The 26,877-nt window shown below is 38.7% G+C and overlaps 3 protein-coding genes across 4 annotated transcripts in view; 1 reads left to right on the forward strand and 2 right to left on the reverse strand.

The window, feature by feature from the left end:
- The window catches only part of dchs2 (dachsous cadherin-related 2), a 64,665-nt gene extending 54,977 nt beyond the window's left edge, over positions 1 to 9,688 (reverse strand). For both annotated transcript variants that reach the window (XM_065254782.2, XM_065254781.2), the window contains exon 1: positions 7,687 to 9,688. In XM_065254782.2, coding sequence (XP_065110854.1) covers positions 7,687 to 9,420 — 1,734 coding nt within the window. In that variant the 5' untranslated portion in view covers positions 9,421 to 9,688. The remainder of the gene's footprint in view (positions 1 to 7,686) is intronic.
- A 2,089-nt stretch (positions 9,689 to 11,777) lies between these two features.
- On the forward strand, positions 11,778 to 17,826 carry plrg1 (pleiotropic regulator 1). The gene is made up of 15 exons (XM_065254783.2): positions 11,778 to 11,910; positions 12,085 to 12,191; positions 12,481 to 12,617; positions 12,823 to 12,876; positions 12,991 to 13,084; positions 13,744 to 13,834; positions 14,042 to 14,140; positions 14,327 to 14,419; positions 15,511 to 15,660; positions 15,824 to 15,925; positions 16,043 to 16,145; positions 16,310 to 16,418; positions 16,598 to 16,737; positions 17,223 to 17,416; positions 17,516 to 17,826. The coding sequence occupies exons 1-15, from the start codon at positions 11,902 to 11,904 to the stop codon at positions 17,573 to 17,575; spliced, it is 1,542 nt and encodes a 513-aa protein (XP_065110855.1). The 5' UTR covers positions 11,778 to 11,901; the 3' UTR covers positions 17,576 to 17,826.
- A 1,806-nt stretch (positions 17,827 to 19,632) lies between these two features.
- On the reverse strand, positions 19,633 to 23,452 carry fgg (fibrinogen gamma chain). Its single transcript, XM_065254784.2, has 9 exons — positions 23,299 to 23,452; positions 23,156 to 23,209; positions 22,873 to 23,056; positions 22,579 to 22,663; positions 22,343 to 22,473; positions 22,102 to 22,235; positions 21,811 to 21,995; positions 21,197 to 21,474; positions 19,633 to 21,023 (listed from the first exon to the last, which is right to left on the reverse strand). Exons 1-9 carry the CDS (start codon positions 23,356 to 23,358, stop codon positions 20,842 to 20,844), a joined length of 1,293 nt encoding a protein of 430 aa, XP_065110856.1. The 5' UTR covers positions 23,359 to 23,452; the 3' UTR covers positions 19,633 to 20,841.
- Positions 23,453 to 26,877: the final 3,425 nt, after the last annotated feature.

A 26,877-nucleotide genomic window follows, 5' to 3' on the forward strand; every position in this document is an offset into this window, starting at 1 on the left:
GACCACTATTTGTAATCAAGAATTTTCGCGGACCACCTCATAATACTCATTATAAAATATGTCTACACAAAGTCCTGAATTAATCTGCACATCTAAATAGTCTTACTAGCACTAAAACTATAACTGGTCATCACATCAGTACAACAGGTTTCTTAACCTTATATCATAATTATTTATATACATATTCTTAGTGTTGGGAAAGTTCACTTTCTACATGAACTAGTTTAGTTCACAGATCACAAATTTTAAAATGAACTAGTTCAGTTCATAGTTCATATTTGAAAATGTTAAACTAGGTCACAGTTCCAAAACTGAACTAATTTATAGTTATTTTTTCCCATATTATTTTTTTTAAATGATTGCCATTATAGCCCATATAGAACCACCAAACAGCAATTATTTGATCAGTTTTAACACTGAAGCTAAATGCGTCAGATTTCATCTTCATGTCCAACTTTAAATCCTTATTCAACCAGCGTTTACATTAGCATTGACTGTCTTTTAATTTTTGTATTTGCTTACACTTACCTTGAAAGGCTAGCCGGGTGGGAGTCGCACCCCGGGGGCGAGAAGCGCTGCGAGGCATTGCGTGTTTGACAACTCGCAGGTATTGCCCTCCAGCGTGAGCTTAGTCAAAGTCTATTTCAAGATCCGGAATATGCGTTAGCAGCCTATGTTAATCGTTAACGTTTTGGACAAATATGATGTTATTTAATGTTAAACTATTTGAGTTGCGCGGCAGGAATTTCAGCAGCGTCTGTGTTGTTGTGATGACGCATGCAACGTGACTGGTGAACACCGAGTGGTGGCGGTGTTGCCAGATTGGGTGTTTTTCCCGCAACACATTAAGGCCTGTTTACAGTGTGTTTTAGTCGGGTTTTCGCCTGGAAGAATATACAAATCTGGCACCCTATTGAACGACGTTAAACTGAGAGAGCGTGCCGTTCACAGGCACCAGAATGAATTAGTTCACAGTAAAGTTTATTAGGCAGCAGTAGACGTTCGCCCAAAATATGAGTTTGTATATTAAAATATACATATTCTTATTTTGCCTTTTTACGGACCACCTGCAGTACCCTCGCGGACCACTAGTGGTCCGCGGACCACAGTTTGGGAATGGCCGACTTAGATAACACTGGGATGCGAACCCAAACCGGCGGTATAGTAAAATGCTGCGGAAGCCACATTTAAGGAGATTTTTCAGTGAGATGTACAATATGGAATAACCACGTAGGGTTTTACTGCATATCGAAGTCTCTGGGGTGGCTTCAATAAAACTACACCACACAGTGACTGCAAAGGGAGGTCTGCCATGAAAAAAGGTGGCAAGGAGCTGTTCTGAGGTCCTGAAGCTTTGTGTTTAGTCCATGTATATCCGCAAGGGCGGACAGGACAGAGCAAAGGCAGGGCTCGTTCTGCCTTCTCCAGGGGCAGCGCTTGCAGGTGCACTACCCGATCCTGTAACAAAAAAGAGAAGGATCCGCACACCAAACAGCTCCCTTTCATAAATTTATTAGGAGTGACGTTTCGGGTCTCTACAACCCTTCCCCGATCCTTAAATGCCTCTCCCTGTGTGCTTCATCAACTGCATAAAAGAGTGATTTCCCTAAAAGAGCAGCACATTTGAGCTTTGTGTCTTTTTAAAGACAGACACTCACTCGTGTCTTGGTCGGGTGCGTCTTTTTAAAGTCATTCTGTATGTGCTCTGTTCCTGGAAGCATATCTTCATTGCTCCCATGGATGGCCATGATCGTTGTCTTTCATGTCTGGGGCTTCAGCACGCTGAGGCAGCGTTTCATGATAGCTTGTGCCCCATCTCTGAGGGTATGACTATGGTGGATCTGCGGAGACGGGTGTCGTTTCTCCGGGAATGGCGCCCTCCTTCCAAGCCAAGTGCTGCTAAGGGCGCAGCGACGAAGCTTGCGAAGGATGATCTTAGTATAATGGTGCTGGACCCTCAGCGCCCTGGTCCATCGTCAGCGGAGGTTCCGATGGAGACGAGCGGCCCGTGTTCTACGGTGTCCTCGCCCTCTTATGGTGGAGGGCCGGGTGGGAATCCTAGGTTTCGTTTTGTCTCCGTTCCGCCGGCTTTTCAGCCGGCAACCACTCAGTTACAAAAAGAGCGAATTCCTCCTTCATCCGCAGGTCTTCAGAAGATTTTTGGAGTGTTGAGCGGGCTCATAATCCTTACTCGTCCTCTGGCTCTTCACAGGAGTGCTGGGGATGCACACGAGCTCATAACCCATCCTCCGTCTCCAGCTCTGAACAGGAGCTACAAATGGGCTCATAACCCATCGTCCTCCCACTCCTCCATCGCCAGCGAGTGCTTCGATCAGTTTGAGACCCTCACAAAGTCTCACCTGTTCAGCCTCCCTTCAGCGGACTCAGGTGAGTGTTACATTACACAACACTTCTGTCCATGTGGCCGAAACACACATACCAGCGATCACCTCTGCTCTGCGCGGGTACACTGATCGTGCCCTTTGTCTCTCTCGGTGGGACTGGAAACAGCTTCCCAGCTGGGAGCGTGGAAACAGCTTCCCAGTCCGTCGTCTTGGCTTTTACGCACAATTCGTCTCGGCAATGTGATAAAATTTTTCCGGCATCCACCCCAAATTCTCCAGCATTCTTTCACTGCCGTGAGAGCTGCCGGTGCGCATGTACTAAGTGCAAAGATTACCATCCTACTGGGGAAGGACATGATCGAGCTGGTCCCTCCAGCCGAGATGAGGTCAGGGTTTTACAGCCCTTTCCTTATTGTACCCAAGAAAAGCGGTGGCTTGCGACCGATCTTGGACCTGCGTACGCTGAACCGTGCACTTTACAGAATGCTGTTCAAAATGCTGAAGCCCAAACGCATATTTGCATGCATTCGTCCAAGCGTTTGGTTCGCATCTATCGACCTGAAGACTGCATACTTTCATGGATCGATTCTCCCCGACACAAGCCGTTTCTCTGCTTTGCGTTCGAGGGGCGAGCATACCAGTACAAAGTCCTCCCATTCGGGCTCTCTCTCTCGCCCCATGTATTCACCAAAGTAGTCGAGGGGGCCTTAAAACCTCTGATAGAGAAGGGTGTGCGCATTCTTGCGTATCTAGACGATTGGCTCATAATAGCGCAATCACATCAGACACTGTGCAATCACAGAGACTTAACTCTAAAACACCTCGCTCATTTGGGTCTTCAGGTCAACTGGGAAAAGATCAAGCTTTGCCCTGTGCAGAGGATCTCTTTTCTCGGCATCGAACTGGACTCGGTCGATTTGACAGCACGTCTTACAGATGCGCGTGTACAGTCAATACTGACTTGCCTGAATACATGCAAGAGCAAGAGCGCGGTCCCGCTGAAACTATTTCAAAAGCTCCTGGGGCATATGGCAGCAGCAGCGGCAGCTGTGACACCGCTCAGGCTGCTCCATATGAGACCTCCTCAGCGTTGGCTTCACGACCAAGTCCCGAGGAGAGCGTTTTTTTCTCTCCTCCACTCCCTCGATGGCTGATGTTGCGGAGCATCGGCTGTCAGTCTATCAATGATGTATTCTCTGTAAACCTGTGTAGGCTAGGCGCCCACATTGTGTCCCCTATGTGGGTTCCTACGTGTGTATAGTCCGTGGTATTAGAATCCTCCACGTTTTCCCTTCGCAGAGCCTGCTCTGTGTCTCTCTGTCATACCATGTACTGTTCAGAGGTCTCTATATGAGCAACCTGTCGGTTGTTTCATATTCTTATGTCATCCAGTATTCCTAGATCTGCCCAGTCCAGGACGCTTCCCCAGTTCGCTGGTTCACTATCGTGGGTTAAGGAACAGGTAGTGACAGACAGGCCTTAGGTTCCGCCCTGTACGTGGTGGGCAGAGGGCTTTTCAGGTACTGGAATGGTTCAGCTGCAGTGGCGTTTTGGTAGGTATTCCCAATTCGTCGGTCACAATGTGACGTCATAGTGACCGACTGAAAGGGAACGTCTCGGTTACATATGTAACCCCCGTTCCCTAAACAAAGGGAATGGAGACGTCAGGTCCCGTCGCCACAGTTTGCTGTTCCATTGCTGTTAACAGGCCAGGCACTGATGTTCGGCTTTATCAGTTTTAATATAGCTAATTTTGTATTGTCACAAGGGTTTTTCCCACCGAGTTTTCTTCTAGGGGTTTTTTCGTCCCCGGGACAGTCAGCCAACTTTGGCTTAACTTAGCACTTTACTGTATATGTTACTGTATATGTTTACTGTATATGTTACATTATTAATACGCTTGCTTGTACGGTTTAACCTTAGCCGCTATATTCTACTTCTTATATTATCTATTGATTTTCTGTGTTCTCCCCTACATCTACTCATGTAAAGCTGCTTTGCAACAATTAACAATTGTGAAAAGTGCTATATAAATAAAATTGAATTGAATATTGTGCACCTGCGGCTTATAAACACACCTGGCGAGGTACCTGATTGGCGTTTTGTTAGTTACTCAAAGTAGATAGGTTTCTGTGGAGCGGTTCCCAATTCGTCGGTCATGACGTGACGTCTCCGTTCCCTTCCTTTCAGGGAACGAGGGTTACATACGTAACCAAGATGATCTTTCTAGTTACACTCGAAAAGATTGTTCTCTTCAGCGAGTTCCCAATTCGTAAGTCATCAACATGGCATCGAAGGGACCAACTAAAAAGGGAACTAATGTTAACAAATGGAACCTTATTGTGAAATCTTAACAGAATATTAAACAAAAAAATTTATGGATTATAAGCAAAACAATTTGCTTTTCATTTATATTTCAGATTTTAGTAAAATGTTGCACTAGATGTGGGTGATAAACCGGTAGATATGATAAACCGGTAGAAATTTTGCAACCGGTAGAGATTTTGGACAATCATCTCTATAGAAGTTACACACCCATGTAACGTTACTGTTCGCGTGGTCATGAAAACTTAGCGTTTGTACACATATTAGGGCTGCACATTTTCAAGTTTTTAATTAACCGTTAACCGACACACTTAGCGGTTAATACTCGGTTAACCATATTATGTGCGCCGCAACCCAGAGATACAGACACACGAGAAAGGGGTATTTAATTTTTAACACCTTTAATAACTGGTTGGACCACATTTAAAACGAAATTAATTTATAAATAAAACGCAGTGGTAAGGACAGAGCAGTTTAAGTATGTCACTGACTTTTGCGTTCGCGGGGATGGTAGGCTGGGGCGCTGGGCGAAGGTACTCGCAGGCTCCGCGGCCGCCTCTCTATGATGCCCGGGTGTTGGCTGGGTTTGAAACGATAGCCGGTGAAACGGTGATTACCGGTGCTTCAGCCTCTCACCGGTTAGATCACTTGCCCACCCCGACACCGTCTTTCACCATCGTTTTTAAATCATCTAGTTTCGTTAGAGAGAGAAAACACTTACAACTGAATGTGTCTGATGCCTGAATTCAGCGGAGCTGAACGCGCGTCACATCACAGAGCAGCCACAGGTGTCAGATTTCATTTATTTCTGTCAGAGTTTGCGAGGCGAGCTGAATGTCCAGACGATAGCAAAAGCCGCGTGCTTACTCGTTTTTGTTATAATGTACATATATGATGTTTAATATAAGCGAGATCTTTTTGTTGTATTTTTTATCAAGAAAAATAATAAACCCATCATTCAAGCAGCGCTTTATGGAGGAGTAGCCGGTTGCACTGTTTGGAACTGGCAATTTCTGCGAGAATTACCTGCCCACATTGACTCGAGCACTTAATTAAACCAGCTGTTGCACTCGCATTGCACGCAAATTCATACGCTATTTAACGCAGCTTACGCAAGCGCTGCATTTAAACAGTTGCGTAATTCAAAAGTGAAAGTAAAATGCGCACGTCTGCATGCATTAACAGGTGGGAAAATTCTGTCACCTGATACCACTTAACCGAGCAAAATGTTTCACTCGGTTAAACCATTTTTAACGGTTAATCGGTTAACCATGGACACCCCTAACACATATGTAAATAATTTTAAGCCATTGCGCCGCCCCGTTTTGTCTGCGCAAGTCACGCATCCGCTGCTCATTAAGCTCATGAACTTTTTTGCTGGTTTATTTGCCTTAAAGGCGCTCTAAGCGAATTGAAGCGTTTTAGACCATAAAACATTTTTGTTACATACCGGAAACATCTCCTCACTATCTGCTTGCTGCCTGTCCACTGATCAAACTGTAAAAAAACGCGATCTCTGTAGACAGCAGGCTTCACAAACGGCAATATCAACATAGTGGCCAAACCTAGCATCACAAAACAAAGTATTCCAGCCAATAAACAACATAAAGGATTTGGAGTGGGGGTTGGGCGCGTTCATGAAAGCACGGAAGGGAGGGGAGGAGTTAGCTACGCTCCGTCTGTTTGAAAACAGTTCAAACGTCAACAATAACTAACGTCTCGCAGATTCGCTTAGAGAGCCTTTAAATACATATATGCGTCAAAATTTCCATCTTTGCAAGTATCCTCATAAACATGACATTTAGGACTTAAGAGAAAGTTGAAAGAGAAAACGCATGTGTAACTGTCGATTGGATCTGGACTTTGGTCTTAAAGGGAAAGTTACCTAATTTTGCTCTTGACAGTAACTATAATTTTTTTGTGAAAATCTCTTACTGCTTTTTCTAAATAAATCATTTTCTACCTTTAATAAGATTCATAATACACATTATTTGATTTGATCATTCTGTTGATCTTCAGTGAGCTTGAATTTTGAGTTTTTTATGCATACGTTTTTTGTGAGAATTATGAAAATTCTATGGCATTAAATATTTTAATAACATAACATTATTAAAAGATTAAAAAACTCTACTGTGATACATATAGTTATCATGATATAAAATAAGTCCTACCGTGAAATAAAATATCGCCCACCCCTATGTTGCACTAGTGACATGTTAGGTTGCTAACTTAGAGTAAAAGTTTATGATCGTTAGTGTTTTACAAATATTACATGTTCGCTAGCTTTTTATTTGTAATGCTATTGTTCAACATCTAAGTCTAGGTCATTTAAACTATATTATTTCATGGCAGAACCTTATGATCCCAGCGCTGCTATCATAAAGAGATACTAGCATTTATGAGCTTTAAGTTGTTGGAAGGAACAGTACATTAGGTCAAAGTCTAAAAGAAGCTGCCTGAGTTCAGGAAATTAAACTCTGTATACAAACATAGGTGTGATATAAGTAATGTGAGGACCAAAACAGAATTGTTGCAATAAACACAAAAAACATGCTGTATCTTTGTAGAGATACAGCATGTAGAAACTAGTAGGCTTATATCTTTAATAATTAAGCTTAATCTCCAATGCAAGGCACTGTAGGTGTGTCCAATAAAATACTGGAACTACTACTACTACTACTACTAATATGGTTTTCATGCCAAAAACACGTGTCAACAGTTTTGGTACTATTACACTGTTGTCTGTCTTTGTGTCTGCAGTAAAGCTCAGTACAGTCTGTGTTTTTGAAAGTGAGATTATGTGATGTGATAGTAGCTGATTGTTTCTTCTAGCTCTGTGATTCATTCAATGCCTTATTTGTTGTGCAGTGGCCTCATCTCCAATAGGTACTGTTAGCTATTGTGTGTTAAACAATCTACCATCATTTTGGTCATGTTTATTTCACATTTCATTTTGAATTTTTTTGGTTAATTTTAACTTCATACTGATTGCATTGAACAGTAATAATAATTTTACCTGTAAGATGCATGTTCCAACAGCTGTATGCTCTTTAATGGTTATGTTGTAGAACTGTTGCTGAAATATGGGTTTGTTGTCATTGATATCCGTTACATGGATGTTCACAGTGGCTGTGGCAGAGAGAGATGGAGAACCACCATCAGTAGCCACCACTAAGAACATCAGCTCCCTCTGTTTCTCATAGTCTAAGCTTGCAGCAGTAATAATGACACCTGTTTTTGTATCTATGCTAAACAGATGCTCTTTCTCTGACTGTACAAAAGAATAAATGATTTCAGAGTTCTCTCCTTGATCTCTGTCCGTGGCCTTCACCTGTAAGAGAGCTGTTCCCTCATGTACATCCTCAGGAATGCTCTCCTCATAGGTGTTTTGTTCAAAAACAGGTGGATTGTCATTCACATCGGTGACCTGAACTTGAAATGTTGTTTTACTCCTTAGGGGAGGCGAGCCATAATCTGAGGCAATCACAGTGAGTTCATACATGTCATTTACCTCTCGGTCCAGTTTTCCATCCACACAGAGTACATAAAGAAAATCATCAGTGGATTTGAGCGTGAACATTGCATCCCCACCTTGGAGGACCACATCAATCTTCTTTAACTCCCCTAAATCAGGGTCTGAGACCGCAATCCTGGCAACATATTCCCCCCGCCATGCTCCCTCTGATACTTTAGGTGCTCCAGCCTCATTTAAAAACAGAATGCTGATATTTGGGTGGTTATCATTCACATCCAGTATTTTAATACCCACAAAAGCATTAGATGATTCAGGCTGACTCCCAGAATCCCATGCTGTCACCATGAGCTCAAAAAACGACTGTTTCTCATGATCCAAATGTTTATTTAATCTAATGATACCTGAGGAGCTATCAACAATGAAATACTCATTTGGGTCACTTTGACGACGGTTGATGTCATAAGTGACCTCTCCATTGCTGCCAAAATCTGGATCTGTTGCAAATACCTGACAGACAGGAGTCATTAATGGTGCACTTTCCAATATGACAGCACGATACTCGGTCTGATTGAACACAGGCTGGTTGTCATTTTCATCCAGTACAGTAATATACACCTGTAGCTGGCCAGTTTTTGGTGGTATACCACCATCAAATGTCTCAATTGTGAGACTATAGGAGTCTGTAGTTTCTCTATCTAATCTTTCTCGCAGAATAAGGTCTACATTGAACATATCACCTCCACTGTTGCGGACTTCAACTGTAAAAATCTTCCTCGCGTCTCCATCTGTAATTCTGTAGCCCTGGATGCCATAAGCACCCTTATCCTGGTCTTCAGCTCCTTCTAGCTCAAAACGGGTTCCAGGAGGACTTAATTCAGACACATTTAACTGGATTGTTTTAACGCGAAACACAGGGAAATTATCATTTACATCCTTGACCTCAATGATAACTTTAACAACCTCTCCTGTTAATGTAGCCGCCGCAAACTCATACTTATCTACGCGCTCTCGGTCCAACACGACGGCGGTGGAGATGATCCCGGTGTCTCCATCAATCTTCAAGTCTCTGAACACATCTGAATCTTTGCTTTCAGATATAAAGAACCCAGAACCTGTGATATTTACGGGTAGTCCATCTCTTATATCTCCGACGACAGTCTTTGCAGGTAATCCTTCCTCTACAAAAAGACTGAGATTAAACACCTGCGCGCAACAACCTTGACACAGTAATGTCGTTAAGAAAAACTGCAGCAAAGTCCGTGCGTAAAACTCCATGGTTAAGTGAAAACTTTGAAAAGCGTTAAATACATTCTTGGTGTTTTGTGGCTTTCGTTATAACGTCGATATAACGTCTTGGCACTGTCGCGTCGGGCTGAAGTTCAATAAAGCTCTTTCTCGGGAGCGCGTGTACCACCGTGTCCTTCCAGCTTCTTCATTATTCGCTCCTTTGCGCAAATCTTCTTGTTATATATTGTTATACAAAGATAATGTGGTTAACAAGGATACGCGACAGATGAGAACAGCAAGTGGGGTGTATAGTGAATGCTGAGCGGCGAGCGTCTGTGAAGACTGCCTGACGTCACGTGGCGCACAGCAGTAAAAGCAGTTGTAAAGCTAGATTTTTAGATGTTTGAAGTCAAAAGAGTGAGACATAAAAATATTATAATTTTTTTACTATAATTTATTATATTAAATAAAAATGTACGTATTATGTTGTTATATCAAATTTACTTTTATATTCGATCTAGACTGCTGTTTGACCTGGTTGTGTTTTATTTTATTTTTCTTAGATATTTTAATGTTTGGTAATTTGGCAAAGGAAAATGGTTAAATATGACAAATAAAATATAAGAAACAAAAATGTTATCGTAAATGATTATGCTTTAAACAAAGACTGAACTTCACACCATCTGTTCATGCACTAAATGTGCATAAAAGAATGTTAGCATAGGCTACATCATGCAGAATTGCCTTTTTCATTTCCTTATCATCTGTCATCTGTTCAGTGTCAAAGATATTTTACACTTTACACAAACCTTCAGATTCTTATTAGACAAGTTAAAAATAGGGAAAGATCACAACAACACTCTAGCTAGCTTTATATTAGTATCATGTTTGAAGCCATATACAGAACATAAAGCGAGGAGCTGCTGAAGACTAAGCACTACTTAGACTAAAGAACAGAAGATCATCCGTATACATAATATGGTTTACTGAGATATCAGTATTACAAGCTTTAAAACATTCTGACATATCATCAATAAAATAAAAAGAACTTGGGACAGATCCCCTCACTTCTACCACTGCTGACCCCAATAGGGGCTGAACTTTATTGTTCAATTTAAAGGGATAGCTCACCCAGAAATTAAAACAGATCAGGGCCACTATTCACTTCCATAGTATTATTTTTTCCTACTATAGAAGTCAACGGTGCCCTAGATCTAATTTGTTAGAAATAATCTTTAAAATAGGCTATCTCCATCTGTGTTCAGCAAATCAAAATAATTAATACAGGTTGAGAGTGAGTAAATGCTAATAGATTTTTAATTTTTGGGTGTTTTAATTTTTTTTATCCCTTTAACTGGCATGAACCGCGGTGGGCATACCAGTACTACAGAATTTCACATTTTGCACCACTCTCATTTTAATAAAAAATTACTTACTATGATTTACACATTCAAAATAGACATGCATAATAAAAAATGTAAACTGATGAGTTTTTATATTTGTTTTCTATTTGGGCCTATAGGTTTGGACGAATGGGCTTTAGATACAGCAAAGAACCATTTAAGAGTATTTTAGGAAAGTCACTTCTACATGAATCCTTCACCTTTATATGAGCATAAACCTCACTTTAATATTATATCAATGGTTTTTGTCATAGCTTCTGAATGTCATCTGACCATTTTCATCCATACAATATGATTATATCTAACCAGCTCTAAGATTGTGGTGGATATTAATAATTATTTTGATTTTTTTATTGAACTTCAACAATGTTGGCAGTTAGAAGTGTAATGCTAATCATTACATATAGAAAGACATTAGTCTTGATATACGTGTATATTTATTTTTCGAGAACCAGAAACAAAGTATTGGTTTTTATATATTTACAATAATAAATTAGCAAAAAATGAACGTATTCTTACATATAAACAACATGTGGAAAGTAGCTAATGTTTTCATTTTTTTTCATCTTCCATGAACTGGAAATTGAACAGAATAAACGCAGACAATATGCTCGAGTTATATAGTGTCATATTGTCTAATTTTATTCATAAATTGTTCGCATTTTGGCTTAGCTTTACTCCATTTCTTTACATAAAAGTACTTTCAAGAAAAATAGAAAATTGTGTTTTTTATGCTTTAACAATAAGAAAATTACAAAAATGCCACGGGTATATACAAAAAACAACCCAAAGATTACTATACAAGATAGATCTAACAAATTAAATACCGTAAACAAAACATAAATACAATCAAAAATAAATATATTAATACATTTTAACAATATCAAAAGTAAAATTAATAATTTTACGATTAAAATAATTTAAAAATGGAAAATTGTGTAAGAAATGTGTACAAAAAAATTGACGCGTCATTTTGACGTAACGCTTTACCGGAAAACGTGACGTGATGCCGCGCCCGGAAGTCTTGCTTTTTTACGTCCGGTTCAGTTTGTGATTGTTTGGTGTCGTGTAAAGTTTTTATTTTTCAGTTTATCGTCATAATCGCGTTTAAGAAGGGAAAGCAAACATGACCGAGGTAACTATGCTTTGATAAGCTGCTGTTTTAGTTTAATTATCTGACTGCACGACTATGCGTTTACCAATAAAAGCGTCGCGCTTTATTTCAGCACATGCGTGATCGTGTATATTGCTGTATATTTATCACACTGCGAGGATCTGTGATTGATTTGCTTGTTTTTTATTCTTACAGGATGTACAGAAGCACTCTGTGCACACACTCGTGTTTCGCTCTTTAAAGAGGACTCATGATATGTTTGTGGCGGATCATGCTAAACAAATAGCGCTGGACGACAAAAGGTAAACACTCATTCATTCACTGAAATTATGGCTATATTTTAATGTTTATACTTTAATGTTTTTATTAGTTATAAGGTGTATTACGAGCCTGTACTTTATGACCAGGGTATACTAACCTATGTGTTGTTTTAGGTTTAAACTGCAAAGCTTTCTAGCTGTATCACATTTGTGTCTATGTGTACTCCACATGGGCTGAGCGTGTAAACAATGATTTTAAACGTAGTAAAATGTTCTTCACTGATATCCTTACATGTTTCATACCTTGGCTTGAACTTTGCATGTGCTGTAGTCACAAGATGAAGTTGGCAGCAAAGATGAGAACAGAGTATGGACCTGTATTACACATGCCTGTACTGAAAGAGGGAAGAGACAAAGGTCCGCTCCACGCCTCTGATCCATATGGCCAGCCAGAATATCCTCTGTCTGGTATGTCTCTTTCAACAGTGCTGGTTACAAACATAGGAAAAGGTTTCTGCATGATTGCTTTTCCAGCTATATAAATCAGTGTCACGATGTTTGTTAATAAACTTTGTTTTAACAAACAGTATCAGCAGTATCAAAAATAAGAAAAACAGTTTAGCATCAATGAATGATCTTTCCTGCCTTTAAAGATATTACTTAATTCATGCAGATGCTACTCCAGATTACCTGGTGACAGGCACACATCCATACCCATCTGCTCCAGGTAAGACTCAGATGGTCTGTATAGTCATTACTGTATTGCATCTTCAGGTGGAGATGCTGAATACTTAATATTTACATGAATTGCTCAAAAAAAGTTTCTTTGTAATTTGGTCAGGTGTTACACTCACTGCAGACACACAGATGCAGAAGATGCCCAGTGAAGCAGGCGTTCACTCAATGGCTCTTGCCCTTCCTCCTTCTCAAGCAAGGTGCGTGCAGACACTTTTCTGTTCACTAAATATCTCAATTACTCAGCAGATATATCAGCATAATTTTCAAAACCCTGTGTTCAAAAGTTTGTATTTATAGGCCCACAAAAAGTTGTTGCAAAGGAACACCCCCCCCCCCCCCAAAAAAAACCTTTTCTGGTTTTAGTTGAAAATGGTGTCATGTAAACAGATTTTACAATGTTGTAGATTGTAAATATTTGTATAATTTTTACAGTGTACAGCACTAATAACCTTACAATAATATTTTATATTCGGAAAGCATATAATTAGAAAGTACAAATTGTCAGAGTTGGCAACAGCTCTGGGGTCTCATGTATAAAGCGTGCAAACGCAAAGGTTGTGATCTATAAAAAACAAACTTGACAGGAGAATGGGCTTGCAGGGTGGAATCTGAGGATGATTAATGTATGCACACTTGCAGGTGATCTGTGATTTATGAATGGAACATTGCTTTGTTTTATAGGTCTTAGTATTTTTTGGCGTATGCCATTTTTGGCTTTTGTGCGTTTGTAGACTTTGTAAGGATTTTATAAATGAGACCCCTGGTCTGATGGAGCAAGTGAAATGCACTGACCTTACTGAGCCCTTTAGTGAGATATTCACGTATTTAAGGTAATTTTTTGTTCAATACAATACAGGCTGGATGCTAGTCGAACTGCAGCCAGTGTGGCAGATATCCACAGACACGCAGGAGGTGCAGAAAGGTCTCGCCCTCCACAGCATGCACTGGTGAGTGCTTCCTATTCCATGAACTTTTGAAAAATGGATTTTTAAAGGTTGGGATTTTTACTTTAAAATCGAATGTAACTAACTTTATGACATGTTGTTTTAGATATTAGCAGGCTACTGTAAAAATGTTACATTTCTCCAAACATTGTGTAGTTAAATGCTGATTACATGTGACATTTATTTCACGAAGTTTGTTTTTTATGGCAGTCTCTTGTAGAAGGGGGCACCAAAACTTCTGCGCTGGTGCCAAGAAGGGCTCCTATAATGCCCAAACCACAATGGCATCCACCATGGAAACTCTACAGGGTAAGTACTGTTCTTTGTATATGTCGTATGCAGGGGGGAAAAAAACTTATTTTTCAGCAACGATAAACTCACTGATTTTAAAATACTTGGAGATGGTGCTCAGAGGGACCGTTTACAGTGGTGGTGTTTAATTGGAAATTATGTTTCCAGTTCATTATGTCAATATTTTTCTATTGTGCTTCTCAGGTTATTAGTGGACATCTTGGTTGGGTCAGATCTATAGCAGTGGAGCCTGGCAACCAGTGGTTTGTGACTGGATCAGCGGATCGAACTATAAAGGTATAAATACTATAAACTATAAAGCGGACGATAACCTATAAAAGATGATTGTAGGGCTGAAACGATTCGAGTAACTCGATTACAAAAATTCCTCGAGGCAAAAATCCTGCCTCAAAGCCTCGTTAAATTCCTATGACGCGCACTATACACGCAGGGATCTGATTCACAAGGATTGTTGTTCAATGTTCAGGAAGCACAGCGTGTGATACATTTTGAATTTAGTTGGTGCGATGGCGGAGGGTAAAGATGGCTGGGATCATTACAATCTTATCATTACTTTACATTAAGCATCTGAACCGAAACCATGCTGTTTCGCCAAGCGTCGCTGAACAAGGAAACGTAACCTAAATTAGCCTATACATTGATGTTCACTGATTTTAATCCCATACTGTATTTGTAACAATGTCGTGATGTGGTTTGACTAGATATGATGTTTAGCTTTAATGTTTTTTAAGTAGTAAACATATTCCCATTGAATTGCAAGAGAGTATAACCTAAAAAAATCCCCTTCACACACACACACACACACATGCGCACATGCACCCTTGTCTCTCTCACGCGCCAGTCAGACCAATCGCGCCATCACATATGCTTAAACTTTTATGTAGCCAGTAGCCACACAACAATAATTTCAGCATGTATTCACTGTATACACCAGGACGTGATGTTGTGACGTGATTTTTAGAACGGATGCTTCACCTAAAATGCACCGCAATGCAAGTGATGCAAGCCTATTGCAGCGTTCTATTGAAAATTAATGTATGTATTTCTGCCGTACCAAACTGCAATGAAGCAACAGGTCTGACACTCTTCCTCATGCACAGCACCCGTGCACACACAGGTTTCTAGGTTACCATAGCAAATATGCTCACCCCAGAAAATATATATTATTTGTTGGTAGTCTAATGGTTAATCCTGCAGGTGTAGCAATCTATGAATTTTTTATTTTTGTTTTTTAGAAAGGCATTTGCTTTTTTGTTTCCCTTTTTTGTTTACTTACAATAGTACCACCAAATGAAAGATAATTAGGATTGAGTGTGCCATTTTAACAGATTTTTTTTAGCAACTATATATATTTTTTCTCATGACAGATCTGGGATCTTGCCAGTGGTAAGCTGAAGTTGTCTCTAACTGGTCACATCAGTACAGTGCGAGGTGTGGCTGTCAGCACACGCAGCCCGTACCTCTTCTCCTGCGGGGAGGACAAGCAGGTTAAATGTTGGGATTTAGAATATAACAAGGTATGAACTCTTTAAGCTGTTTAAACATTCAGTATATTTCTTTCTGTTTAAAGTAAAAACAGAAAAATTATGTGTAGTGTATTCAGTGTTACTCTCTGGTGCATAATCAATCTTGCTTTTTTGATTGTGGGAGCAATTGTAATTAGTTTAACATTGTCTGCAGGTTATAAGACACTATCACGGTCATCTGAGTGCAGTCTATGACCTTGATCTCCACCCCACAATTGATGTGCTGGTAACCTGTAGTCGAGACGCCACGGCAAGAGTAAGGCATCATGTGTACCCACACCTCAATACTTTAATGTTCCTAGTATTTAATAACTGATCACAATAAACCTGCCGTACAAAAATACTAAATAGCTATGTTATTTGTACATGGTAGGTTTGGGATATCAGGACCAAGGCGAATGTCCACACTCTTACTGGACACACCAACACAGTAGCCACAGTTAAATGTCAAAGCGCTGAGCCACAGGTTATTACAGGTAAGCAAATTTTTTTTAAACTACCTGTAAAATTTCATCTGTTGCACAGAGAAGGCTATCAAATGTCAGTTATCCATGTTAAGAGCCTTAAATGCATTTATAAACGCCTCCTGGTTTAATTTTTTTATTGTCTGATAGTTTTCTTGTGCCTTGTATTCATTCAGGCAGTCATGACACAACCATTAGACTCTGGGATCTGATTGCTGGCAAGACGAGAGCCACACTGACCAATCACAAGAAATCTGTGAGAGCGTTGGTCCTTCATCCCAGACAGTAAGTTACTGTGTGAGGTTTTTGTGATGAACCAGCAGTCATTCTGTATCAAAAACAAAATAGGCTAATAAACTGAATAAATTAAATTGATTTCATTCACTGAATTATATTAAAAACATGTAATGATACCAATTGTTGGTTATCTCCGAGTTGTTATACACAATTGTTTCATTTTACAGATACACCTTTGCCTCTGGTTCTCCAGACAACATTAAGCAATGGAAATTTCCTGATGGAAACTTCATTCAGAATCTTTCAGGACATAACGCTATTATAAACACACTGGCTGTCAATTCGGATGGAGTACTGGTGTCAGGAGGTGAGAAAAAAAAAAATTTGTTTACCAGGGCCAATTCTGCTGAAAATATACAGTAGGACTTTGTTGTAAACCACAACCTATTATAGTCCTAACAGGAATGTTTAAACTTGTATTTATTCTGTCTTGCTTTTAATAGCAGCTATATAGTGCACGCTTGGTTTATATTTAAAGAAAAAATCTTTATTTAAAAGTTTTGGTGAGGCCAAAGTAAGTTGTAGTCAAAGAAGTACATTTGAAATGTTGTTTAAATAATCCTTCAATGTTATAATAGAAATACTAATTACTTATACTATATGAAGATTGTTTGTATTGTTGGTTTGTATGTACTTTATATGCATATACTGCATCCAGGTTTGTGTATTTAACTCCTCTTTGTCATTGTTGTTTCTACTGTCATCCCATACATTTCTTATTTTCTTTTTCCTTCTGATTTCCTTCATCAATTCTTGCATCTTAATTTGACCTTTTTTTTTTTTTTACATCAGCTGATAATGGCACAATTCACATGTGGGACTGGAGGACTGGCTATAACTTCCAGAGGATTCATGCTGCAGTGCAGCCAGGTTCTCTGGACAGCGAGTCTGGGATCTTTGCATGTGTGTTTGACCAGTCTGAGAGTCGACTCATAACAGCAGAGGCTGACAAAACCATTAAAGTCTACAAGGAGGATGACACAGCAGTAAGACACTCTCATTTTAAACTTAAGCTTACTGGAATTTAATAATCACAACTATTTTATTGATCAGTTTCGTTGACTGTTGTTTTTTCTCTCCTTTAGACTGAAGAATCCCACCCAGTTAACTGGAAACCTGAAATTCTCAAAAGGAAACGATTTTAGATTTTTGTTGTATTACATTTTTCTATATTGAAGCTTTGATTTTTCATTTGTCATTATAAGTAATTGTCAAAGGACTTGCCGTAAGGTGCTGCATTTTCTTCTATCTGCATAACAAAAGCATGTATGTGAGCAATTTTTCATTGTAATTAGCAAGAACTCATTTTGGAACTCATTGCCGTTAACCATTAGAATTCAATAATTGAAGTTTACATGGTAAAAGATTAAAAAAAATAAACAATTGTTGTTTTTTATTTGTACATATTTTTTTTATAATTCAGCCTCGTTGGTGAAGGCCATACATGTAACTTTACATACCATACAATTTTACAGTAAAAGCCCAATAGTAAAAAAAATCTGTCTACCCTTTAATCTGTAAAACTGTAGCATCCCTTTACATTTACGCAAACACAAAAACTTTTCTTAACAGGTTCATTAGTTTCAAAATATAAAGCATGAATTCATTAAAGAATTCAAAGACATTAATAGTGAATAATTTGTGCATAAATCTTGTAGCCCGTTTATCAACCAGAGAAAGTTTGGGATAACACAGTTTAATTCATTTTTTATTCACACACCTTTTATAGAAATTCAATTTAATATTTTGCATTTAGAACTATAACAATAAGCACGTTTACAAGTAGGAGCAGTATTCAGATGATCTTGCAAATTGTGACCTGTATAGCAGAATTTGTTTTACCGTAATGGTCAACTGAGAGGCCTCAACTAAGCCTGTATAAATTTCTTTGTTCTGTTAAACACAAAGTAAGCTATCTGCAAGGAAGCAGGACCACCACTGACTTCCATAGTAGGGAAAGGTGCTCCAAAAATCTATCTTAAAGCAAAGTCCACGATTAAGGGAAACATGTACAAAATTATTTTTTCAAATTGCAATTTTTTTTAAAATCCTCACTGCACTAAATTGAAAAAAAAAAAAAAAACGCAGAACTGCTGGATAAATATCAATTAAACAAACAACTTTTCCAACAGCTGTTTCAAAAAAGTGCTCCTTTAAATTCGACATTTTCATAAATGATGTTTTACTTATGATCATTCTGAACCCTACTTGGAAATAAAAAAAGATATTTAATTATATTAAAGATATAATAATTATATTTAATAATCAGTGTGCAGTTTGACAGGTCACCAAGTCAGGCTATAAATATCAGGGCTATTCGGAAATTAATAAAAAACCTGTTTTGAATTCTGGAAAAGATGGTATATGCTTGAGAATTATTGGTTCAAATGAGTAGGCTACTGTTCTTAAACTTTATCAACTGGTGTCACTGTTGGACAGTATTATTTTAGTTTGCCTTGACATTTTTATTTTTTATTTAATGTGAATTCTTGAGCCAAGTAAATGAACACTCATATATGTATGCAACATGTAAACAGAGAATGTCTGCTAAACAACTGCCATGCTAATCTTAAAGGTATAGTTCACCTAATAAAGAAAATGTTTTAGAATATTTACTCGCCGTTGTGCCATTCATATCCCCTATGGAACCAATATGAAGATATTTAGGAAAGATTTTGTTCTTTAGAAGCTATAAGAGAGGTACTTTTCACTGCGGACAATATACAGACCTGCATCCCATACATCCTTAAAAGCATTCAAAATTACCATGACCCCATGTATAAGTAGAAATGAGTATCCTTAAAGTACCCAGATAGTCTACTGTTTTGAAAGTGGTAATTAAAAATGCAGATCCATACTGCAATTGCTGAAATTACCCACAACTTATTGTGAAAGGTAGCAGCGATGGTGACATTACACATGATTATTTAATGGAATAAGTGATGGATCATTGAATTAAGAACTATCTCTTTAAGAGCAGACACTTTCTAGCTGACGTTGTATTTATCGATTAAAGGGGACAAATATTATGCAATTCTTTTGCATCATAGAACATCAGTGCTTGGAGTACAGCCTGGTTGACACCATTGCAGTGTTTTATCAATGCAAAATGGGGCAATATTGACTTATTGATCTTGCTGCCCACAACTCCTACACAAAGGTTAAGAAACCCACTCAAAATTGAAAAACAAACACACAGATGCACCCTCAACATTTAATTCCAACGGGGCTCTTACACTTTGTAATGTCAAATTTCACAACAGGTTTTCTGTTTAATCATATTTTGATTTATCAAAAAATACAGAATTTTCATAGGATGTTAAGCTTATAGTGAAGTACTAAAGAAAAATCCTATACATTTATAATTGGTATAAAAATGTCATTTTCTTCAGCTTTTTCAAATGAATTTTTAATTATTTAAAAAAATGGTACACATTTGTCATGAACCACATTATAATATATTATCTTAAATGGCTGAACATCATGATTTACTGTTGTCCACAAGGTAAAAATGGAAACACAGTCTCTCACACACAAATGTTAGTGAACACTGTTACTCAACTGGTAATAGAGCTTGATAGTAACAGAATTGACACTAACTTGGACAACAGGAAATCATGATTTTCAGCTATAAAGACACTCATCTATATTGACAGTAAATATTATAGTGTCATATAACAGCTAAAAAAGACACTTTTTGAAGAAAGCAAATGCACTAAATGTACAGCACCAATTATATAATCACTGGTTTCTGGCATGAATTATTTTCTTTTTATCTTCTTTATTTTCAATTTCCTTTACACATTTGTTTTACTTCAGATTCAAAAGTTATATTTAGCTATTTGTATACCTTACATACATTGTTAACCTTACCTACATTGGTAAGAAATGAAGACTACCAAATAACTTTCATTTACAAAAAGTGATAACATTTAATCATTAATTGTCAGTGCATTAGACCAGTTACAATTTGCACATTTACATCAGCATGCTTTGTAAAGTAAGCTTTTGCAGAGATTAATATATGAAAAACAATCAACCGGAGAACATCATAATACAAATGAAATGGAAATGAACAGACAGATGCTTGAAACTGTCCTTCACATGTATTCTTGCATTGGTAAGAAATGAAGACTACCAAATAACTTTCATTTACAAAAAGTGAAAACATTTAATCATTAATTGTCAGTGCATTAGACCAGTTACAATTTGCACATTTACATCAGCATGCTTTGTAAAGTAAGCTTTTGCAGAGATTAATATATGAAAAACAATCAACCGGAGAACATCATAATACAAATGAAATGGAAAAGAAAAGACAGATGCTTGAAACTGTCCTTCACATGTATTCTTGCATTTCAACATAACGAGATGATAGGTTAGTACCACTGGAACAGCATCGGTAAGGTCTTTAAATGTCTCCCAGGCCTCCAAACTCCTTGACACTAGTGTGCTGGCCTCCAGCACCCAGCCTATTAATGGGAATGATCTTCATGGTGGTCTCCTTCAGAGAATACCAGCGATCGTGCCATGAGACCCAAATAATGCCATTGTCTTGTCCAGACGGATGATCTTTCTCTGTGTATTTGCCACCTGTGAAGAGAAAAAAAATACATCAGGATAAAGATTTCTAATTCTGCTGTTTATTAAAAAAACTTTTATTTTGTGTAAATCAGAGAGTTAGAGGTGTCCCTAACAAATTATAATCTTTACAACTATCCTCTATGTGAGACTTAGGTTCATTTGTGAAAAGTTTATGGGTTTACCCGGGTAATATTTTCCATTGAGTTGAGCAGCATGGCAGCGGTTCATCCACCAGCCAGACCCCTCCTCTAAGGCACAGTTACCCTCGAACTTGTCGTTGTCTTTATCAGGTGTACTAAACTGCATGCCGTTGTGAGATGTGAAGTATTTATCACTGGCGTCACCTCCAAAGCTAAAGCCATCAAAGGCATCACCAGCATCTCCAGCATGGTAATAAGCATATGTCAAACGATATGAATCAATTTCTGGTCCTATTTTGAATGTGGCATAATCAGCGTACCTGAAAATGTTGTACAAAGAAGTCTTACAAAAGGAATGTCTAAAATAGTGAGAACATATTGAAATCTGGTTATATTCCATGCGTATCATACTGATGGCTGTTTCTTAATCTTTAGCAACATGCTTGTTTAGATTAGGTCATGCAAACTTGGCAAAAACATTATGTTAGCAGAACAAAGTCCTGTGCTTGGAATAATGCTTAGATGTGCAACTTCCTTACAAATATAACCAAGAGGCCTTTAATAAGGTTATTGCGGAGTTCCACTCATGGTATTCCAACCTAAACATTTAAAAGCATTGGGCAGATATTTAAGTGAGGGTTTTCCATAATAATTACTTTTTGTTGCCTTCCCAATCGACCATTTCTATCCTCAGAACATAAGGAACGGTGGACTGAACAGACAACAGGTGCATCTTCTCATTACCCAGCCAGAACTCTGTTTTATCATCTGGTGAAAGGTACCCAAAGCCTTCCTTATACTGAATCCAGTTTCTGTTGAAGTCAACGCTACCATCACGTCTCTGAAAAATATTGAGTCAATTTATTTTCACTGACATTACACACATTTCACATTAAGTTAAATGTTTATTAATGGAAAATGTTTGCATGTTCGGTTGCATCATGTACCCTCTGAAGGACAGTCCATCCTGATCCAAAGCTGTCTATCTCACAGTAGACCAGGAATGCTTCCGGAGCCCTTGCTGGTTTGACATAGTAGAGTCCACTAACCTTACCACCTTTGTTTGCAATTTCCTGACAGTCTAGGGGAAAAGTGTACAAAAGTTTAGGCTTCGGATATACGTTCAGTGTACCGTCCTATTACTAACGTTTGATCATTGCAAATGTTTGAACATTTAACAGTTTATACCTTTGCCTGTTATTGGCTGAATCTCCACGGTGTCCTTGCAGGGCTCTTTGCATATCTGGTCCAGCTGGAGAGCCATTTGCTTTAGATCAACCATTTTTCTCTCATTAGCCTGTAGGGTTGACTGCAGTTGACTGTGGAGGAAAAGGTTTAAAGCAATGAACAAAAAATATTGTTAAAAGTTGAAAAACTTGATGATTGAATTAGACTATAAAATCTAATCAAAAACAAGTTCTTACTTTATTTGATCTTCCTGAGCTAGAATGCTCTTCTCAAATCGTAGTATATCGTCTAGCATGCTTGAAGATTTTTTGATGTAAGTATCTGGCAAACAAATAAACATTAACTTCATGGACAGTAAAAAACCTGAGTTGTTACAGTAAAGCCCAAACTAACATAAAAACTCAAAACTATATATATAAATACTTAAATATATATATAATAGAAGCCTGCTTCAATCCATGGGCAACATCTTATATTGTACCCGTGTACATTTAAGAAGTTTTTTCACTATAAGTGATAAATTGTGCTACCTGGTGATTGTTTTTGGGCTTGCTTATCTGAGTCTTTCAGGTAGATCACTGTGTCCTGTGCTCCTTTGGTAAGGTTGACGATTTCCTCCAATTTTTGTTCCATTCGATCCAGCTGTCCGTCCACATCAGGCTTGTACTTATTCAGGTAATCAGCGACACCACATGTGGTTGGGCAGTATGTCCCCTGAAAGAAAGAGAAAATGAGGGAGCACTGTTAAACAAGTGACTGCTACACTGAATGTTTTAAAAGCAGTTCAAGGTATATGGTTTATGTGATACTTACAAACTCATCTATTGTTTGACATTCTTGTGATGGTGAAAAGTCCCCTCTCATTTGCTTTAGGCAAAGATAAGGAGAAAAAAATTAGCAAATCAACACATTACAAATTTGCCATTTCACTGACAGTAAAAACCTTTACTGCTTACCGCTGTCGTTATCGTGGACAGCAGCAAAATAGAAGCAGCCACATGTACGAACGGGGCCATGTTGGTCCTGCAGTCTGTGTGCTCTATCTTAGAGCTTGTGAGTGACTGTTGACTACTGCAGGATATTTATCCGATCAAGGTCCTACTCAGAGATGGAGATAACGGTTCACTATACAAATAAGAGATACCACCACCCTGTCACACTCTCTGTCTGACTCAGAACTAACCGTAAAAGTCTGTGTAATCCAGGTTACCATAAATAAACTGTTTTCATGCTAATGTCCATAGTATGTAATAGGGGAGAAATTTTTATTACTCAAGGTAGCTGGATTATCAACCTAAATTAGTCAAACATCAATTTTCTTCACAGCATGTCACTGCTTTTTTAACAAATATACCAAGAAAACAAATATTATTTACCATGACACAGCACAATCATATTGCTACAGAGCTTGTGGGTCAGTTTCTGCTGTAACGTAAGTTAATGTCTTTACAAATAGACATACAAGTTGTCATACTTTAATCACACCACAAAAAAAGGTCTAAGGGTTGGTTTCCCGGACAGGGCTTATCCTAGTCCCAGCCTAAAATGCATGTTTGAGCTGTCTTTATTTAAAAACAGACAAGAGTGGAAATCCTTTGTGGCTGACATGCAAACAGGATTCCATAATGGGCAGTAAATAAGTAAGTATTTAAAAACACCTTATACTGACATATCCTAAAATGTATCAGTGCCATTGTTTTGTCTCAAGATGCACACCACTGTTGTTTTTTGTAAGATTTGTTTGTAAAAACTACTCAAATGTCCTAAATTAACTAAGGCCAAATCATGGATTATATTAAACCCTTTCTGGGAAATCGCCCCTAAATGTGCACAGTGAGGACAAACAGTGCAATCAGTAAGTCATTCTTTTACTGGTGATAACTGAAGCAAAGATTTGATATTTTGTTACAAACCTGTATACATTATATTTGTAATCAAGCAGGAAACGAGAAGCACCATTGACTCCCATAGTAGAAAAAAAATACTTCAATGGTGCTCAAAAACTGTTACAACCACTGCTTAAAATATCTTTCTTTGTGTTAAACAGAAGAAATTTTACAGGTATGAAACAATATGAGGGTGAATAAATGATAAAAATTATGATTTAATCCTTTATCAATCATATTTTGTTTTACTAAAGTACACAAAGATTTTTATCCCGGATTGGGAACATATTCTACATAGGCTTACTTGACTTTAGGTTTATCAGAGAAAATAAAATAATTTAGTTGTACTATTTCACGTGTGTGTGTCATTGTCTGGATGTCACCCAAATTATGTATGTAGGTTAGTAAACTTGTCAAAAGCATGTGACTTGAGGCTGAGCTCTAACTGATTTCAGATCGGCCTTGGGGCACAGCGCAACTTTTGATGTTAGGGAATCAATAATGTATTTTATGTTTTTGACCTTGTGTGATTGAACCATTCTCAGAGTCTCATAACCACGTTGCAGATTGTCATGTAACTTATTGTTATACTGATCAGTGAAAGCAAGTGAAATATCTTGAGATGAATAACAAGGCATTCAGTTGAAGAATAAATTAAAGATTAAGGAGCTTGGACCAGATCGACCGACAGAAGTCAAATGATCGTGGTCGAGCTTACATTGTGTGCTTTTCCACCACTTTTTATGGCGGTTGGCTAGCTGGATGCGATGTAAGTCATGCCTTTTATTGTTTTCCCTGTTTCTGGTTTCAGAGTCTGACTGTGTGATAGACAGGCCTGGGGTGGGTAATCGGGAGACTCGGAAGAATTCCCAGTGGGACGCTTCACTTTTGGGCCGGTCGAGGTTCTTGTTTTTTTACATTTGTCATTAGTGAGTCTATCTTCTCTTAAATAACACTACACATGTTCCGCATTCCGACACCGCAGCACGCAGCCTCTGCATGGGTTATACCATGTAAGGGAGTTCTCCCCTCCCATAGAGTTGGTTCGGTCCATAGTGCGTCTTTTCCATAACTTTTCTCATGTAGGCTACTGCTGGTGCCTACTGATAGCTGGGCCGGCCCTACCATAAGGTATGCATTTTAGGAAGGATGGGTGTGGGGAAGAGGAGGAGGATGCTGCCAAATGTGCCAAGCTTACAGATTTATTTTCAAGGATAAACACAAGTGGCAACAGGTAAAGAGAGATAGGCCTAGTAATGATTAGCATTAGCAACGTAATTATTTGGGTAATACCATTTTCAACCTATTCACAAGCAAAATATAAAATTTAATCAAAATATTAGCCTTTTGTGTATCACCCAATACATGACGATTCATAGACTTATTTTGCAGTTATATAATATTAGAAATATATAGAAATATTATGCAGTTTAATATTGATAACAAAACTCAACCTTGATCTGTGTATGCAGTAAAAGTACTTTTTATTATTATTTTATTTTAATTACCAATTATTTTGGTTGTGGAAAAGTGAATTATTATTTAACCTTTACATTCTTTGTCGAACCATGGTATTAATAAAAACTATACAATAGTAAGAGTTGAACTGTTGCTTCATTTATCCAATTTGGAAAAAGTGCTAATTTGGAATTCCACTATGGAAAAAGTGGGCTGGTCTTGGGCCTGAAACTCCCGGACTGAAAAGTGGCCCCACTCCGGCCCTGGTGATAGACTGCATGAAATTTTGTTGGTGCATTTGAGCTGGCTTAGAGTGGACATATCCCGGTATATTCCATGGCTTGGTCCACTGTGTTTAAGGGAATTTCGAGAACCGTGCAGAACGAGCTGTTGGACTATATCTTCTCTGTTGTCACATGTGCTTGTGTCACGGCCAAGGGGCTGGCGCTGCTATACTAAGCCACGCCCCTTCTCAACTTCCACCTCGAGGAGGTCCCCAAAGCCAACCCAATGACCAGACAACAACGAGGACAGGTAAGTAAATAAAACAAACTTTATTTAAATATTTAAAAGTCTTGGGGAATGGGGAAGGGGCAATTAAAACTAACTCTGGCTCTGTCCTCCAGGCAGGCCACGGCACGGGAAAGTGGCAGGAAGGGGAACAGGGGCAACGGGTGTCCGGAGGGGGGGGAGATGTGGAAAACAGGCTCCTGCCTGTCCCCGTTATCCGTGGCGCCCTCCTCTTCTTTCCTGGAGGCAAAGATAAAATAGTGTGAGGTTTTAGGGGTTTGTCTCTCTTTCCACCTGTGTACCTGTGTTGCGCTCTGCAGAGACTTCACTGCTCGGGCTCGTACAATTCTCTGTATGTAGCTCACTCTCCTTTCTTCCTCTTTCCGCAGGCGGCGGCTGGGAAGCAGAGACACGTTCAATTTGGGCTTGGATGGTTCTCACCTCTCTGCCGCTTACAGCTCTTGGTAAGTGTAACTTTCCGCAGTTCGCTCTCCTGACGTTCACTCCGGTTCTCTCTTTCTCCACAGGCAACTTGGACACGACAACACGGTTAATGCAGACTTGGACGCTTCTCACCTCTCTGCTGGTTACAGCTCTGGGTACGTATAACTGTCCACAGTTCGTCCTCCTGACGTTCACTCTCGTTCTCTTTCTCCACAGGCAACTTGAACACAACAACAC

The sequence above is a fragment of the Paramisgurnus dabryanus genome, chromosome 4 (genome assembly GCF_030506205.2).
Source record: "Paramisgurnus dabryanus chromosome 4, PD_genome_1.1, whole genome shotgun sequence".
Lineage (NCBI taxonomy): Eukaryota > Metazoa > Chordata > Actinopteri > Cypriniformes > Cobitidae > Paramisgurnus > Paramisgurnus dabryanus.

Coding starts and splice junctions, on each gene's coding strand:
- plrg1 (XM_065254783.2), top strand. Junction 13,835..14,041: donor GCCCTCCACAGCATGCACTG/GTGAGTGCTTCC, acceptor TTTTTATGGCAG/TCTCTTGTAGAAGGGGGCAC. Junction 16,419..16,597: donor TTGGTCCTTCATCCCAGACA/GTAAGTTACTGT, acceptor TTCATTTTACAG/ATACACCTTTGCCTCTGGTT.
- fgg (XM_065254784.2), bottom strand. CDS start 23,358: ATGGCCCCGTTCGTACATGTGGCTGCTTCTATTTTGCTGCTGTCCACG. Junction 23,057..23,155: donor GTCAAACAATAGATGAGTTT/GTAAGTATCACA, acceptor TCTTTCTTTCAG/GGGACATACTGCCCAACCAC. Junction 22,236..22,342: donor TCAGCCAATAACAGGCAAAG/GTATAAACTGTT, acceptor CTTTTCCCCTAG/ACTGTCAGGAAATTGCAAAC.